This window comes from Euprymna scolopes, chromosome 14, assembly GCF_053919585.1.
Source record: "Euprymna scolopes isolate OS-2025 chromosome 14, ASM5391958v1, whole genome shotgun sequence".
In the NCBI taxonomy this organism is placed as follows: domain Eukaryota; kingdom Metazoa; phylum Mollusca; class Cephalopoda; order Sepiida; family Sepiolidae; genus Euprymna; species Euprymna scolopes.
This window is the reverse complement of record NC_136495.1, coordinates 97,978,154-97,994,743: the sequence shown is the minus strand read 5'-3', so window position 1 is coordinate 97,994,743 and position 16,590 is coordinate 97,978,154. Positions and strand designations below refer to the sequence as shown.

General features: G+C 32.3%; 1 protein-coding gene across 3 annotated transcripts in view; it reads right to left on the bottom strand.

The window, feature by feature from the left end:
- Positions 1-16,590, bottom strand: part of LOC145293193 (cytoskeleton-associated protein 5-like) — a 212,062-nt gene that overhangs the window by 133,303 nt on the left and 62,169 nt on the right. For all 3 annotated transcript variants that reach the window (XM_080139687.1, XM_080139686.1, XM_080139688.1), the window contains exons 3-5: positions 10,578-10,771; positions 6,609-6,735; positions 3,630-3,709 (exon numbers count right to left, since the gene is read on the bottom strand). In XM_080139687.1, coding sequence (XP_079995813.1) covers positions 3,630-3,709; positions 6,609-6,735; positions 10,578-10,771 — 401 coding nt within the window. The remainder of the gene's footprint in view (positions 1-3,629; positions 3,710-6,608; positions 6,736-10,577; positions 10,772-16,590) is intronic.

Sequence of the window (16,590 nt, the reverse complement as noted above, 5' to 3'; positions counted from 1 at the left end):
GGACTTGTTTATTACAGTAAAAAAAAAAAAAAATTTCTCAAAAGGCAGAAAACCTCTTCAGGTTGGCATTTCAAAGCTAAATGTTTCTTATAAGAGAAAAGTTGCCGTTATACAGATATAAGCATATACCAATGAAAACCGACTTCAGCACATTTAGATTAGAAATGATAATAAAATATAGGTATAAATCAGAGTATGGAATAAATAATAAGGACTGTTAAAGAAGAAAAAGGAAAAACATCCAGAAATAGTTTTCCTTCCTTATTGATCAGACAATACACTAAAGTTCTAGGTAACTTTTATTCTTCATCTTTTTATTTAATATATGAATTGCTCCTATTAACTGTGTAGAGCTTTTACTATCTTGATAGGTTTGCTTTATAAAAAGAAAAATATCTTTATCAGGTTCATTTATTATATATATAAATTCACATTCTGAAAATCATATATATAACTTTATAAAGGAATGGTAGTTGCTAAAAACAGTGTGACATCATAAACAAATGATAAAAGCTGTAAATGCTTAATTGCTTTATCAACACATGTCAAAGTTAAGAAATTTATATATACTACACTTCACCTTGTCTGTCCTCTTAGACTGAGGCAATTTTTATTTTTGTTCTTATCCAGAGTGCCCCTTTTTGGGGAGCTGGAGTTTCCCCACATTAAAAACCAATCTTGTGTCTAACTCTGCCTTCGTGAGAAAGCAAGTAAATAGAAATATGACAAATACTGAACTTACAAGTTAGGATTTATAAAATAGTGCTCAATTACAAGTAGAGCTGTATTTTAAAACTTATTTTGTATCATTTCTATGGGTTTTTTGTTTTTTAAGACAAATTCTGTATTTATTGCTAGAACTAACATAACATACATATCTCGAATTTACATCTAAAATTCAAGCCTTGATTTGTAGTAAAAAAAAAAAAATAAATAAATAAAATTTAAAAAAATAAATGCATTCATCAAAATGCATGACAAAGACTATTGTTACATTTTTAATCCATCTTTGGAGTGTGGGAGTAAAATAAAAAAAACTGATGCACATAAAAACAAGAGTTCATTTTGTTTTAAATTTCTTTTTGGTTGATCTTTTATCTCCCTCCCTTTCACATAAGCACTTGGTGTTGTTAAACTCTCTTCCTATCACAATAAATATCCTGAAATGAAAATGTACATTTTAACCTGCTTGTTGTGTAACAGTATGAGAAGAGTATATGCCAACTTGTTAATTTCCAGTAATGTATAAAGTGTTAACAAGAATATCCACAAACACAAAATGTAAACAAAGCCAAAAGAAAAAAGACACTTATTTCAGATTAATGAAATTCCCAAAAATTTTCTGCTCAAATAAGAAAAATTATCATATAAAAGGATTCAAAATTTAAGTTAAAAAATGAGAAACTATATGCGATACGGATAAAAAATAACCCAGCTTACTTTTTATTACAAACAAAAATTATGCATAAATGCCTTCACTACTTTACACAAAAATCCAGTTTATTTCATTTTTTTTTTTTTTCCATTGTTACTTAATACATTTTGAATAAATGTTATTTATTATTCATCAGACTACTGTTCTCATCTTGAGTGTGATTTTCACAACATTTCGATCGATATAACCTCCGACCTTCTTCAGGTGTATCTTGTTGAACTCGGAAATGTTTCTGTTGAACGCAGGAATTTGGACGGAATTTCGAGTGGAACTCTTTATTAACTTCACAGGGGTAACATGCTCTTGTTCTGTCAGCCATGACTGGATAGTACCTAAGTAATTCGCAAATGTATATTTTGGTCGCCCACACTGAGGATTGAACCTTCAACCTTAGGTCACTTTTACAATTGATTTCAGAAACGTAATTTATTCAAAAGATTTGTACTTGTTATCCTTCACTATTTAAATATTCAAGCCTGATTAAAAACATTTATTTTTCAAAGAGAATAATTCCTGATCTAAGTTGCACTGCATTAATTTAATTAGTGATGAAACATTTGGTTATAATCATACCTAACACTATCCATACATAATATATATCAACTTCTTGAACAAACAAAAGTAATGAGTTTAGGAAAGACTCTATTTTTAAGTTAGGACAAGGAAAGTGTTATGTTAAACGATATGGCTTTTTCCTTTTTAATAGACATACACACAAATGAGAAAAATGTTAACAGTGTGCAGAATAACATAAAGAAACACAATGTCTGCCTAGGCTGTATATACCCAGAAGAGCAGGAGATATGGGTCTCTCAGAGACTGACCATCAGCATTGTGCCACTATCATGAGCACTGGGCAATACATGATGAACTCCCAAAATTCAAATCTCAAAATCGTACATCAACATCACAAATAAAGAGCCAGCAGACCCCCCCCCCCCATCACGAAACTGGCCAAAGATTTTGAACAAAACTGTCTTACAAATAAGACAGAATCAAAAAAAAAAAAAAAAAAAAAAAAAAAAAGTCTGCCATGGAAATAGCCCAAAAGAGTCACAAAAATTACACCAAGAACTTCCATTGCAAAAAACTGAAAGAATAGCTTGGCAGGTATTTTCTGAGTGAATTCACTCAGAACTATAAGGCAGATAAAGACAGCTCTATAGACTGGCTAAAAAGAGGATGACTACACTATGATCAGGAGAGAATTATAATAACTGTCCAAAATCAAAGATTGATGACAAATGCTTTTAAAAAAAATGAGTGGTCTCAACAATAACAACAAGTGCAGGTTTTGCCACACAAAAGTAGAGAGTGTAAGCCACCTGAAATCCAGTTGTAAGCTTCTGCTGGAAAACGATTACTATATGATGCAACACAATGCAGTGTGTAAATATCTCTACTGGAAAATCTGTAAAAAGTTGAATATCAAATGCAGCAACAAGTCCAGGGAACATATACCCGAAAGAACAGTTGGAAATAAGTTGTACACCATCCACTATGATTATGCAATTTCTACAGCTACATAGCTTGAAAATGGAGCTATTAAACCTGACAGTGATACGAGACAAGGAAAAATAAGCAACCTTAGAAGCTAGTGTCCTCAATGATGCTGGGTTAAACAAGACAGAGGGAAAAGATAACAGAATATCTATTATATATATATTAGAATAAATGAAAAATTTTGAAAAACATCAAAGTGTTAAATATTATGATAAAATCATTTTTATCTCTTTTTGCACAATATGTCACTAGAAATAGCTTTATCAGGGTAGGCAGGTAATCTGGTCAGAGAGTTTTTCTTCATTTTGTTATGGTGAAGATAATCCCTTGGAGTAGAAAGGAATAGCAAAGTTAGTCTTGCTCGGTAGAACCACATGTGTTATGCTCCGGTTGTCGAGCGGAAGTTTAAATGAGAGGATGGTCACACTTTCTTATAATAAAAAAAAAAAAAAAAATTATATATATATATATATATATATATATATATATATATTATACACATGCACACAGTTACACACTAGAAGCAGTACATAATATTTACAATAAAAAAAAAAAAAATTTACGATGGAGAGCAAGAGCTATAACTGACAAATCCTTTGATATATCTTTTCATATCAATTATATATTTAATCACTCTAATATATACCAATTAAAAATAAAAAGAAATAATTAAGAAAGAAAACAAACATACCTCAAAGCTCGAGTAAGAGCCATTATACAACCAACTACTATTTTGGGTTGTTTGTTATCAACACCTTTCAGCAGTTCTTCCTAAAAAAAGAAAAAAACAAATATACTTAAGATGCTTCTATTCAATCCACACATTTAGTAATGAAAATGTTATTTCAAATAGAATTGAGAAAAACTTGATGACATTCATCCAAGATAGTTTGAGTTGACTCTTTCTATAGAACATACATTATCCTGGATGAAAGCAGACCACACACGACAGTTCACAGCAGCCAAGACAGTTGTGGGGACCAGCAATGAACATCGTAAACCTGTGAACCGGAGGTAGGTTTGATGTCAGCTTTGATCATCTTCCGCTGAGCTCTCGGGCATCTTTGCCAGTTTTGGAATGGTTCTGAAGCTATTGCTTTGTGAATAAACTCAGGTGTTGCTATGCAGTGTGGCCGGACCGACAAAACCTCCTCTTTAAAAGTGCTTCGTTAACAGGGATGACCCAACATCGCACCCAGATATGTGCATTAGAGACAAAATGCTGCCAGCCGACCTTGCAGAATTCAAGGGAGGCAGTACAGATCAAACACTACCAACCTTTTGAGGTCTGCAGCTATTATCGGTCATGAACTTTAATGGAGGCAGATTAATGGAAGAAGAAACCAAAGACGAATGGACAGAACCTTTTATAGAAATGTACAGATACATCGAAAAATAATTCATATTAATCCACTGATGCCTGCCCTTAAAAATTCCTATTCTCATCTATTCTAATTTGAAGTATTCTAAAAATGAGGAGGGAGGGTTCACATATGTTATTAGCAAATATAAGCACATGACGAAAATTAAAGAATTTAAGAGATTATTTCTTATTTATGCTTCAATTTTTTAATACATTCCCAAGCATTTTAAAACCAGAAGTATTTTCTATTTGACAGGTTTCTAAATCAATGTCAAATTTAAGATTCATTTTTTTTAACTGGTTCACATAGCATTTATATTTTTGAATAATAGTCAATTGAAAAAAAAAAAAAAAAAAAAAAAAATTTAAATGAGGGAGGCAAATAATTGATTAATAAGATAACCCTTTCTGAATGAAACCAACATGCAAGTATTAGGAAGTTTCACAAGATGTCTTGATGGATTGGCAGGCCAAAAGAAGGCTCAAGGTATTTTCACAAGTAGTGGCATTGGGTGGGCACTCATAAAGTTAAGTCAAATCATCCCAAGAGAAATTTATGGAGCTTAAAAAATCCAATTGTTGAGTGATCTTAAATTACTAAATAATAAATACAGCTCAAGAACAATTTCTTTAAAATATACTAAGAACATTTAAAATCAGAAGAAAAAAAAACAAAAAAAACTCAGTGCTAAATGTTAGAAGACTGTTCACTCCAATCATCTACTGATCAAGATTAAATTGAAAATACTGAAAAAAGAACATTTTACTTCATGATTAAATCGAATGAATGGTGATAATTGGACACATTATTTGGGAAGTAGTGAAACTATTGAATATCTAGTTTAGAAGATGAAAAGAATACATGATGTTTTCAAAACATTAGGAAATAAAATTTACAATTTAAGATTTGTAGTTACAAATAATGATAGAATATCTACAGATTACATATTTCAATTTAACACAAGGATAATCAATTAACCGAGAGTATGTTTTATAGAATGTAATTTCAGAAAATGGGTCATCTATTAATACATCACCCAAAAATATTAGAAAAACAATAACAGATGAAATCAATTTATTTAGATTAAAGTGGATAATTTCCATAGAATATCCAAAAGCTACTTTTCAAACTTTATTCCAAGATTTATCGAAATCTTGTAATAAGATTTAAAAGTAGCTTTTGGATATTCAATATCAAAATCGGACTTTATTGTCAATTTATTAGTTATGAAAGGTGAGGACAACTATCCTCTGGTTTCAAAACAGAAAATTCAAATTTTTTGCAAATGATAATAAATATATACATACTTTTAATGTGTTAAATATTTTAGAAAAAAAAAAAAATTTCAAAAAGCTGTACAGTGAACTGACGTACTTCCTAATTTCTGACGTAGTGCTATCGAAAACAATGACAAGACAAATCAGCTCCTTAACTTTTGTTTTTCAGTATTTCTAATGTGAAGTGGTTATTGAAATAAAATATAAAAAAAAAAACATTGAAAAATATACAATAAAAATTAACAAAATTATACAGATAAAAATAAGTCTTTATTTGCCCTTTTAATCACAAAATTAAAAAATAAATTTATTTTATTTGAAATTTTATAAAAAAAAAATATTTATCAAATAAAAACTTTTCTTTGGAATTTAAATAATAAATATGTTAATGAAAGCATAAAAATTATTGTAATCAAAATAACAAATGAAATTATTAAAATCAAAATAACAAAATTTCAAACATAAAAAATATATGCAATAATATTCCCAAAATAATTGGTTTTGATTCTCTGCCACCAAAGGAATTTTTGCAGATGACTATCCAAGTTTTCATCATTGGTCCCTCTCATAGCCCTGAATTTAATTTTAATGTGTTTTCAATAATTCTTTAAAAAAAAAAAAAAAAAAAAAAAAAAAAGAAAACTAATTTTAATAATTCTTAATTAAAATAAGACAAAAAAAGAAAAAAGAAAAAAAACGTTTCAATGATTATTAAATAAAAAAGAATGATCAGAAAAACAGAGTGTATGCACAAGGCAGATATAGGCATGAGAGAAAAGAAAATGAAGGGATTTATTTGCCTTGTCACTGCTTCCAGTACCAGACATATTGGAAGTTAGGAAGTATGTTAGCAGAATGTTGGAAAACAAGATACTAAAAGTAATTGAAACAAGATTGAAATTTAGAAATCAACTTACAAAACTGAGCACACTGAATCGTAAAAAAAAAAAAAAATCCAAACCTCAGCCATTTATTAGCTTTTAGGAGAAGGGATTCAATGATAGATATTAAAAGAAAAGTCTCACCAACCTGGACAATGTCTGGCTTGTCAATTTCGATATACATCATTATAATCTCATTGCCAAGTTCTTTCGTTTTAGCTTTGCTGGCATTCAAGCATTTGGTCACAATACCAGAGATCACTTCTGCACAAATTCTGAAATTATATAAAAATAAAAATTTTTTTAAAAATATCAAGAAAAGATAAGAATTTAAAAAATAAATTAATATTGAAAAAAAGAAAATAGAAATGTTATCACAACACACTGAACAATATATAGGGCAATGTTAGCAACAATGTTTCTAGCATCTTAATTTGATTTCTGGCAGAGATCCCAATTAGGCCAAGTAATCCGAGATTGTATGGGGTGCTATTTTTTCAGTTTATTGATGTCATTTCCAACTATAGCATTTGAAGACCAAGGTAAGTAAATAAAATCTATATTCTGCCCTCATCAAAAGGCTATACAACAGGTTGTGTAAATTGTTAAATATGCAATACAAATCAATACATCAGGTACATAAAATGTACGAATAACTTGAATGATTTGGGATACTTAGAAGTATTTATTTAAGGAGCTCAAATTTTTTTATAGTTACAGATAAAGTGAATAACCTATAATTATTATATGGCAGGGTAATGTTCAGAAGGAATATACATGATAGACTGAGCCCCATTAACTCTTACACAGCTGAGACACTAAAAAAATTTTAGAAAGAAATAAGTACATGACAATAAAAAATATGGTGAATTCATTGAATTCTCCAGACGAATGACAGCATGGCAATTATTTATTAGCTTTCTGGATGACCAGATAATGATGGAGAGGGTGAGCTAGAGAACAAGCGGACATAGCGGTGGTCAGCTGAGAGCTATTAATAAAAAGACTGAACAATTAGGATTTCTGGATGCAGGTAGATATATTTGAGATACATAGACCGGTTTTAAGAGATTGCAGAGACAGACTCAAGATGAGCAAAAGAGTGCAAGCAACAAGCAGATAGCTGATATCTCCAACAAATCATACACATGTTCAATAAGTTTAAACAAATATATATATATATATATATATATATATATATATATATATATATATATATATATATATATATATGTATATATACACACACACACACACACAGGGGTTGGACAAAATAATGAAAACACACTGTTGGAAAGGGGAAAGGGCAGAAAAAGTCTTGCACCAGCACATTTTTTCCTCTCAAGAGTGCTGTAGACATTCATGGGACCACACCAGAAAGACTCATATCTTGCTGAAAACATGTAACCAAGATTTTGGCAATTTTTTCAATTCTTAAAGGTTTAAAAAAAATCTTTTGATGCAAAATTCACAAGATGTTTCCATTATTTTGTCCAACCCTTGTATGTGTATATATATATATATATATATATATATATATATATATATGCGTGTTGATTTTATTAGGTGTGTAAATTGTAAACTGTGTTTTGTACCTGCTTAGTGATAGCCATACACTAGAATCAACAGTCAGGATGGAGACGAAGAGAAAACTATGATATACATATTTTGAGAGTTAGCAATCAGCACATTATATCGAACAGATGTAACACTTCTATTCCACCTATCATTAATGGACCAGAAGTGATCTCAGCATATAACACACAACTTTACATTAAATGCCATCCATTGTAATCGAGGCTACCTATTTTCAGAATTTCCTCATACCACTAAAAATACTTTAATATCAATATATTTGCCCAGGATATTGTCAAACTCATCAAGAAACTTTATGCCAACAATGCAATTGTTGGCAACAATATTCCAGTTGTACTTAAGAATATTGCTACAACATATTCCTATCCCTAATGCTTTCCATCTCTTTGTCCAGTATTTAAAAATATGTTACCTTAGTCGTCTGCATTTCTTTACAGGTGGATAAATGTCCTGTGCATCATGAATAACTTGATCGAATCTGATGAATCAAGTTGTCAATCACCTCAGTAAAAGCAAACTACTTACTGACAAGCAATATGGATTTCATCCTGCAAAATCAACAGCTGACATGTTGATTAATATCGCATAGGATCAGTGAATTTCTTGACAAAGTTTTTACTTTTATGATCACCTTTAACATATCAAAAGCTTTTGATATGGTCTGGGACAAAGGTTGGTTTGATAAACTTGCTAACTATCAAATATTTGGAAATGTTTCTCAACCATCAAATCTGTTTTCTCCAGTAGGTCTAAAAAAGTAGTTATTGAAGGACAAAAGTGCATAGTATCAACACCAGCATGCCTCCCTTCCTGATTTTCATTAATGATCTTAAGAGATCATATTCTGAGATCATTTGTTGACATGTATGCATGTTTATGGCAGTACTTTGAAGAGCATTAATAATCAAGATGATATTCTCTTCTTATCTGATGCACATGATGTAATTGGGAAAAAGTGGTTTGTTTCTTTAACATGTCCAAAACAAAGATACTCTGCTTTTATCCTTTTATCCCTAATGCTCAGATGCTTGTTTTCCTCCGCTGCAATGGATAGCTTTCTCCTTGAAGAAGCCCCTTGCTTTGATAAGTGAGGACACACTTAATCCAGACCCAAAATGGAAGATTTACATCCAATTTGTTGCCAGAGTTATTGGAATATGTTTGGGCGATTCCTACTGCTCCAAAAAATACCTAATTCCTAATGCAATCATCTTATTTTAAGTTACATATGTCCTAAAGTGGAGTATTGTTGTCACATATGAAGAGGTGATAAAGTACAGTCTTGCTCGGACATAGCACAAAATCAACTTCACAATCTAGTAGAGAATAACTTCTGTTCTCTAGTCTTCCTCACAGAAGAGGATGCTGCTAGTCTTTTTTGGTTCAATCGTTATTTTCAATGAAGATATTTTACTGGACCCTAATCTTTTTCTTCTTGTAAAAAATTCACAGCAAGATCTACTACTAAGAGCTTTTTTTTCTTACTCAGAATCTCTAAACAGTGTTTCTTTCCAAGAACTTATTTGTGGAACACAATGTCACAGGACTACTTCCCTATGGACTACACATGGTCATTTTCAAGTTCAAAATTAAGCAAACACTTGTTAAGTTGTTCTGTTAAGTAATTAAGTTTTGTCTATTCTATTCATAGCTTTCAATTCTTTTATCATTGAACTGGAAAATCTACAAAGCTTATCCTCTAGTTGCTTTTGGTAAGTGATGACTCATTAATATAAAAATAAAATATGGTTTTCATTTTTTGTTTTTAACTCTTTTGGGACTATATCTACAGGGACACTATGTAAAGTTGAGTAGTGAGATATCAGTTCACATTATCTTTAAATTTCTGCATTTAAATACAGCCAGGGAAGCAGGAGACTGGGAATTCCAAAGTCTAACAGTTTGAAGGAAGAAACTATTAGAGTAGAAGGCTTTCTGGTATTTAGAAACCTTAACAATGAAGGGGTGGTATTTTGCTACTTGTCAGGTTAGTCAGGGGTAATTATGCTAAGGAGGAACAAGTACTACAAATTCATCAGACTACATTCCACTAAAATATTTCTAAAATAAGCGCAGGGATGCAACATTGCAGCAATAAGACAGGAATTAGAGCTTGTTTGATAGTGCAGGACCTATTAGGTTGAAGACTTTTTTTAGACCCTGTTTAAGGAGAAATTAATGGTAGATGCACCAGCACAGATGTGACAAAAATACTCCATGCATGGGCGAATGGTAGCTTTGTAAAGATGCAGAATACTGGCAGGTGTTATTAATTTTCTAGCACAATAGAGAGCCCATCATCTTTGAAAATGTTTTGAATGTTCCAATTTATGTTGCCTGTGAACGTTAAGCCATGAAGTTTTGAACAAAGAGCTCTCAAGTAAATTATTAATCATGGCAATCGATGGTTGAAAAGTCTTGTAATTGTAAAAAGAAAGTATCTTAGTCATAACAACACTAAATGTTACTATCAATATCTGCTGGTAAACAACTTAGTCTTTTAAGAAAAAAAAATATTTACCTTCCAGCTACATGTGCATTCTCCACATAGGCCAATACAGCTTCCAAGGCTTTCTCCTGTGCTACAGCATTACTGTCAACTACTAATTTTTTAATAAGGCCTTGGTACTTGGCAAACTCTGGGCTTTTTTCATCATCGAGGCTAATAAATAATTTTTTAGCTTCTTCATATCCTGCAACTCTGGCTTTCCAAATCTGTAATAGAAATGAAGAAAAAAAAAAATCAATGACAAGTTATGCAGTAAGAATGACTTACTTTTAAACAATTGATTGCAAACACAATGTCAGAATTACTGCATTATTCAAATTACAAGGAGTGTTCCAAAAGTAATGCCTCCTATTTTTTTTTTTTTAATTCCACTTGAATAAATCAGAAGGGATTGCAAATTTCACTGTCATGGTGACTGAACTTATACTTTCATGACCTCAAAGTGTCATCTCCATTGCAGATATTGACAATATGAAACTAAGAAAGAAAACCCTGTCATGGACGTGTGTTAGACGAGTCTTTGAATTTCTGGCAAGAATACATTGAGAATGGTGATGACTATGTAGCAAAATTAATTCTGGAGCACAAAATGTTGCTCATTTTAATGGTACCATGCTCGTCTTTGTAGCTCTTCAACTTTTTTTAGTTAAAATAAAAAAATAAATAAATAAAATAGGCTTTACTTTTAGAACTACCCTCATATTTTTTGTGCTCCAATGCAGAAAATCAAATATGACAACAGGGGATATGTGCGTCCACATATGACTAGTGTCATTAGTCATTATTTAAATTTTCTTTCGAGATTTGACTTGAAAACAAGTCTCTTGATTATTTTTTTTCCTTCCATCCCCACTCCCCCTTCTCTGTACTGTTATCTACAAAAGTAGATATTTATATTTTTCCTGGTGGAGCATAGAAATACCTGGTTTGGAATCCAGCGGCAGAATTACCTCTCAGTGTGATGAACCTGCAAACCTTGTCAGACCATTTAAGAGAAGGAAAACTGTGGTACTGACTACACACGTCATTGCACCAAACTACTGTGAAAAGATTTTCCTACAACTGGTGATTAACAAATTATCCGGTTTGCAAACTTAAATTGTTTAAGGAGTAGGTAGGCTCTACCTATCACCTGGCTTTCATACTCCTTTGTCTATTAGCCAGACACAGAGATACAATTAGAGATTCAGAGACAACCAGTGATTGACTGTTTCCTAACTAGAACAATAAATGCTGCTGCCATCCCTTTCTTCTACTCATTGAGCCCCCCCCCATCTCTTGAACGGAGCATACTTGCTTGTCATTCATTCATTCACATGCGATTGGTCTGGGCCACTCTTGTCTGATAAGTTGAGGGTACAGATTTGACAGTTTGTCTGGCTGCTGTTTCCAACTGATAATACAGGAGCCCTAACTCTGGTAGTGTTTAGAGTGGTTACTCTATTATCAGTTGTATAATATCAAAATAGCTGTAATGCCATATGTATAGAAAGGGCTCTGCAGTTATCTCTGGTAGGCTTTCTCAAGGCCACAACCATCTAGATAAGACTCAGCTAATAGTTTGCATTGAAACATATTTGGCATCAAACTGATCTACTTTGCCCAACCCACTCTACCTTCAAACTAAAAAAAAAAAAAAAAAAAAAAAAAAAAACACACACACACACCAAATGAAATGACATTCAAAGCAAAAACCATATTAAATCCAGACACCAACTCAAATAAAACTAATTTGCTTTCTCCCCTGATGTTTGAATTCAAATATCTAGTAAGCTAAATGGTCTAGAATCTTTTCTCCTAATAAATTTTCTAGCATTAAATGAAAATAGCCTACACTCCGCAAGCCCCTCTGCTTTAACATTACAGAATAACTCCCTTTCTGCCATAAAGACTCAGATATATGCACAGACATTCTTAAACCTCCCCGCCTTAACTAGGGAGCACAGTCTAGAATCAGATGATCAGGTCTTCATAAGCATTATACTAGCCTTTCAACACTACATTGGTTACTTATATTTTTTCTACGATTCTCCTTGAATTAGAACTGTACCCTAATCAACCATATCTTTGGCAGTATAAATGCAGCACTCCTTAAATACTAACACCCAGGTACATGTATTTGGGGATTTTCATGTTCATCACAGTAGTTGACTTTTCGTTTTTTTTTTTTTACATGGGGGTCACCACTTATCAAGGCCCGGAGGCCACTTAGGGATAAGGGTTATTGCGTGTACAGTAATCAATGAGATAGTATTGTAGTAATCATTAGTATTGGAGATTTGATAGAGTGTCTTACTTAAGGGGGCGATTTGTCAGGAATTTGTTTATGTTGGATTTGAAGACATCCAAGTTGTAGTCAGGTGGGAAACAGGCAAACGGAAGAAAGTTCCAATCGTGCACTTCTGAGAAAGAAGCTCTGCTCATGGAATCTACGTTTCTAGAGTTACAGATGCAGATGGTAGCAGCACACATAGCTTCTCTATAACTCGTTCCCAACCAGCCTCCCAGATAGTGAAGATCAGCAAGACTCATTTCTAGATCTATTCCCAAGTACAGTACCTTAGGATTGTGTGACAAATGCCCATAGACCATTCAGGAATACCAATTACCTTGTGATATTGGGTTGACATCCTAAATTCTTGACCCCAAGATGAGGGACTGTTGCTAAAAATAACAAGATGGGTCAAAAAGGTTGATTGGAAAACCACCAGAACACAAAGATGCTCCATAGACAAACATCTTTTCTCTTGTTGAACAGTGCGTCAACTGACTTCTAGAAAAGGCTTTGCATCTTTTCGATCTAGGTTCTACAATTCGAGAACTCACAGATCAGCAGAAGCCAGAATAGACCAGTACCGAGAAGTTTGTTTTTACAAACATGATTTTGAGAGAAAAGGAACTTATACCAAGTGATAATCAAGTCGAAAAATTGAGATTATATGCAGAGATACCTAAAAGGAAAGTGATAACATAGCAGAATAAAGGAAGAGAGAGATGAAAATATAAAAAAGAAAAGTGAGAACAAAGCAAAAAAGGGAGAAGCAAAACGAAAAAAAAAAAAACAAAAAAAAAAAACAATATATACAACTTTCAACATTGCTTCTATTTCAAGTTGACCCAGCTACATTTTCTTTTATCATGAGGAAAAAAAAATAATAAAAAGACCCACATTTCCTACAAAACTTTTATCTGTTAATTAAATAAGTTGCATTTATTCTAAAGCTTTGTGTTTGTCGTATGTTGCTATTTTGATGTCACACACGTAAATATTCAAATCTAAGTACAAATGTTTTTCTTAACTAGATTAAATTCTTGGTCCCATTTGTACTGCCCTGATATCACAATACAATAAATATTTGATCATAGATCGTTCATACACATACTTTATATGTTAGTGATCAGACGATCATAGTATTTTCCCTTGATTCTGATAGAATTACTGATTCTGTTCTAAATTACCCAGTTCCAATTCATTTTAAATTTCTAAATATATTTTTTGGGGTGGGTGGGGAGGGGGTTGGATTACTGTAATATATTTTATTTTCACAATCACAAAATACAATTGTGAGAGTGAGTTTTGTTTTACTGACAGTTTAAAAATCAATAAATCTTTATCATTTCATCACTAATAAAAGCTATGAAAAATCAAGTTCTAAATAAAAACAAATAAAAACAATTGTTTTTCGCATTGGAAAATAGGCACAAATTTTTCTAATTTCGATACCTCAAAAAGCTCAGATGTTTTGCGATTCATCAGCACAACAAATATAACTTTCCAGAGACTTGTTTTCATTTAATTTTGTTACAATTATAGCAAATATTTTTCATGTTCAGCGAAGTTTAATTTTGTGTAGTTGCCTTTCGGTTATTGTTGTAAGTCTTTACTAGATTGTATCTAGTTAATAACAGTGTTAGATAATTGAAGTGACTAAATTAAATAATTAATGAAATAAATAAAACATTGATCCAGACTAAAGTGAAATAGATGAATGTAAACAACTGAATTTTTGTATGGTGAAAAATAACAAAACAGATTTTTTATTAGAAATCTACTTCTGGTACAGGGGAAAAATCTCTCTCTCAACATAAGATAAAAAGATACATATCAAAGTAGCACATTTCATTGCCTGCATAGTTCATTGGAAACATTTCCATTGCCTGCATAATCATTGGAAAAAGAATCCATAAAATAAATACAGGGAACTTTCCAGCAGTAATGCCTGCTATTTTTTTTTTTTTTTGCCTGAATCAGAGAGGATTGCAAAACTGAACTTACGCATTAAAGTTTCAGCTCTCTGACAGTATGAGACTAAAAAAGCAATCCCTGTTATGACCGTGTATCAGAAATAGAGATGTGTCATTTAATTCCGAGCTAAAGTGCATTGAGAATGGTGATTATGGAGAAAAATAAATTCTGTAGCACAAAAAGTCATTTGTCTAATGGTACACCTCTCGTTTTTATAGCTTTTTCAACTTTTTAATTAAAATTATATATATATAGTCTACTTAAGTGTTCCTCTATGCATGTGCAAATGTACATTATATATATATATATATATATATATATATAGGCAATGTTACTTTTGGAATGCCCATTGTAGATAACAAAATTGATAATAAAGTCAATCATTTATGATGAGAAAGAAAACAAGTGAATGGATCCAATCTGCTACATGGCAGTATTTGGTAAATACAGATGTGGTTTAGGATTGTCACCAGACCCTATTCTTGAGCTTTATACTGCACTAGCGAGGGTGCCCAGCATTGGCCGGGTGTTTGTAGGTGTGTATGTTGAACAAAAGAAAAAAGTGGTAGTAGGCAGATTCGAACCCGTACTGCAAAAGAGGAAAATAATGTGAAAAAGAATTGGTAATTAAAAGACGAAATAAAAAATTTTTTTTAAAAAGATGGAGAAAGAGAGAAGTGGGATTGAACTTGAAAACGTAGGGTGGTTGGTCTTTCTTGCTAACCATTACGCCATAGCAGATAGTTTAAGTTAAGAATGATTCAGGTGCAGAAATGAGTGTTCCTTTTTAAATTTGGCTGAAGGCTAATTAAAGCTTTCCGCGATTTGCCATATTTATATCGCCACAATGTTGGGAAAAGCCAGCTCCCCCCCAAAAAGGGGGAACTCTGGCAGTGCCCAAATGAATAGCAATTATCTGATATTGAAGGGTCTCCCCCACATTGACTAGATTGCCTTCTAGACGCCCTGAAGGTCAGGCGATCAACTTTGCTTCAATTAGTTTTGTTTTATTTATACGAAAAAGACAAACAAACGGCAGAAAGGCGGGAATTTTTTAAAAGTCTATCAAAATAAAGATAGAGATGATGTCCATTTTCGCATCCGAGATATTATGATCTAGGAAGTATTAGGAAACTTCTCCAAAATAGTAACCAACGTGAGAAGCCCGGAGAAAAAAAAAGTCTCTCTTGGACATACAAAAACGCTTGCGGCCGTTTTATATATAGAAGACTAGCCTGGGTGCCCAGCATTGCCCAGGTGTTTGGAGGTGTGTGTTGAAAAAAAGGTAATAGGCAGGCAGGCTCAAACCCGTACTGCGAAGGAGGAATAGAAAACGAGAATAAAAAAAAAGAAGAAAACATGATGTGTTGGCTGTTACGACCATCACCAAACCGGAAGTGAATTAAGTTTAAATTAAGGCTAGACAATTGAAAAGAGGGGATGACTTTCAAAAATAGTGGTGAAAAAAGCAACTCCTCCCTGTAGAAAAGTATCCAGTTGAGGGTGAAGGAATTAATGTTTTTGGACAATTTTTCGATATTTGTTGTCCGAAGGGTTGAACTTATAAAATGATACCGATCTTGTGAAAATCCGTTGCCTCTGTTGAAAGTTTTAGGCAGACATACATACATTTAAACAGACAGGTGAGATTTATATTATAGATGGCATTTATGTAGACAAAGAAAAAAAATGACAAGTCTGCATATTCAGGTTAGTGAATGAGGGAGTAAAAAAGGATCATTAATGAAGATCAGAGTAAAGAGACAACCATCCGACTGT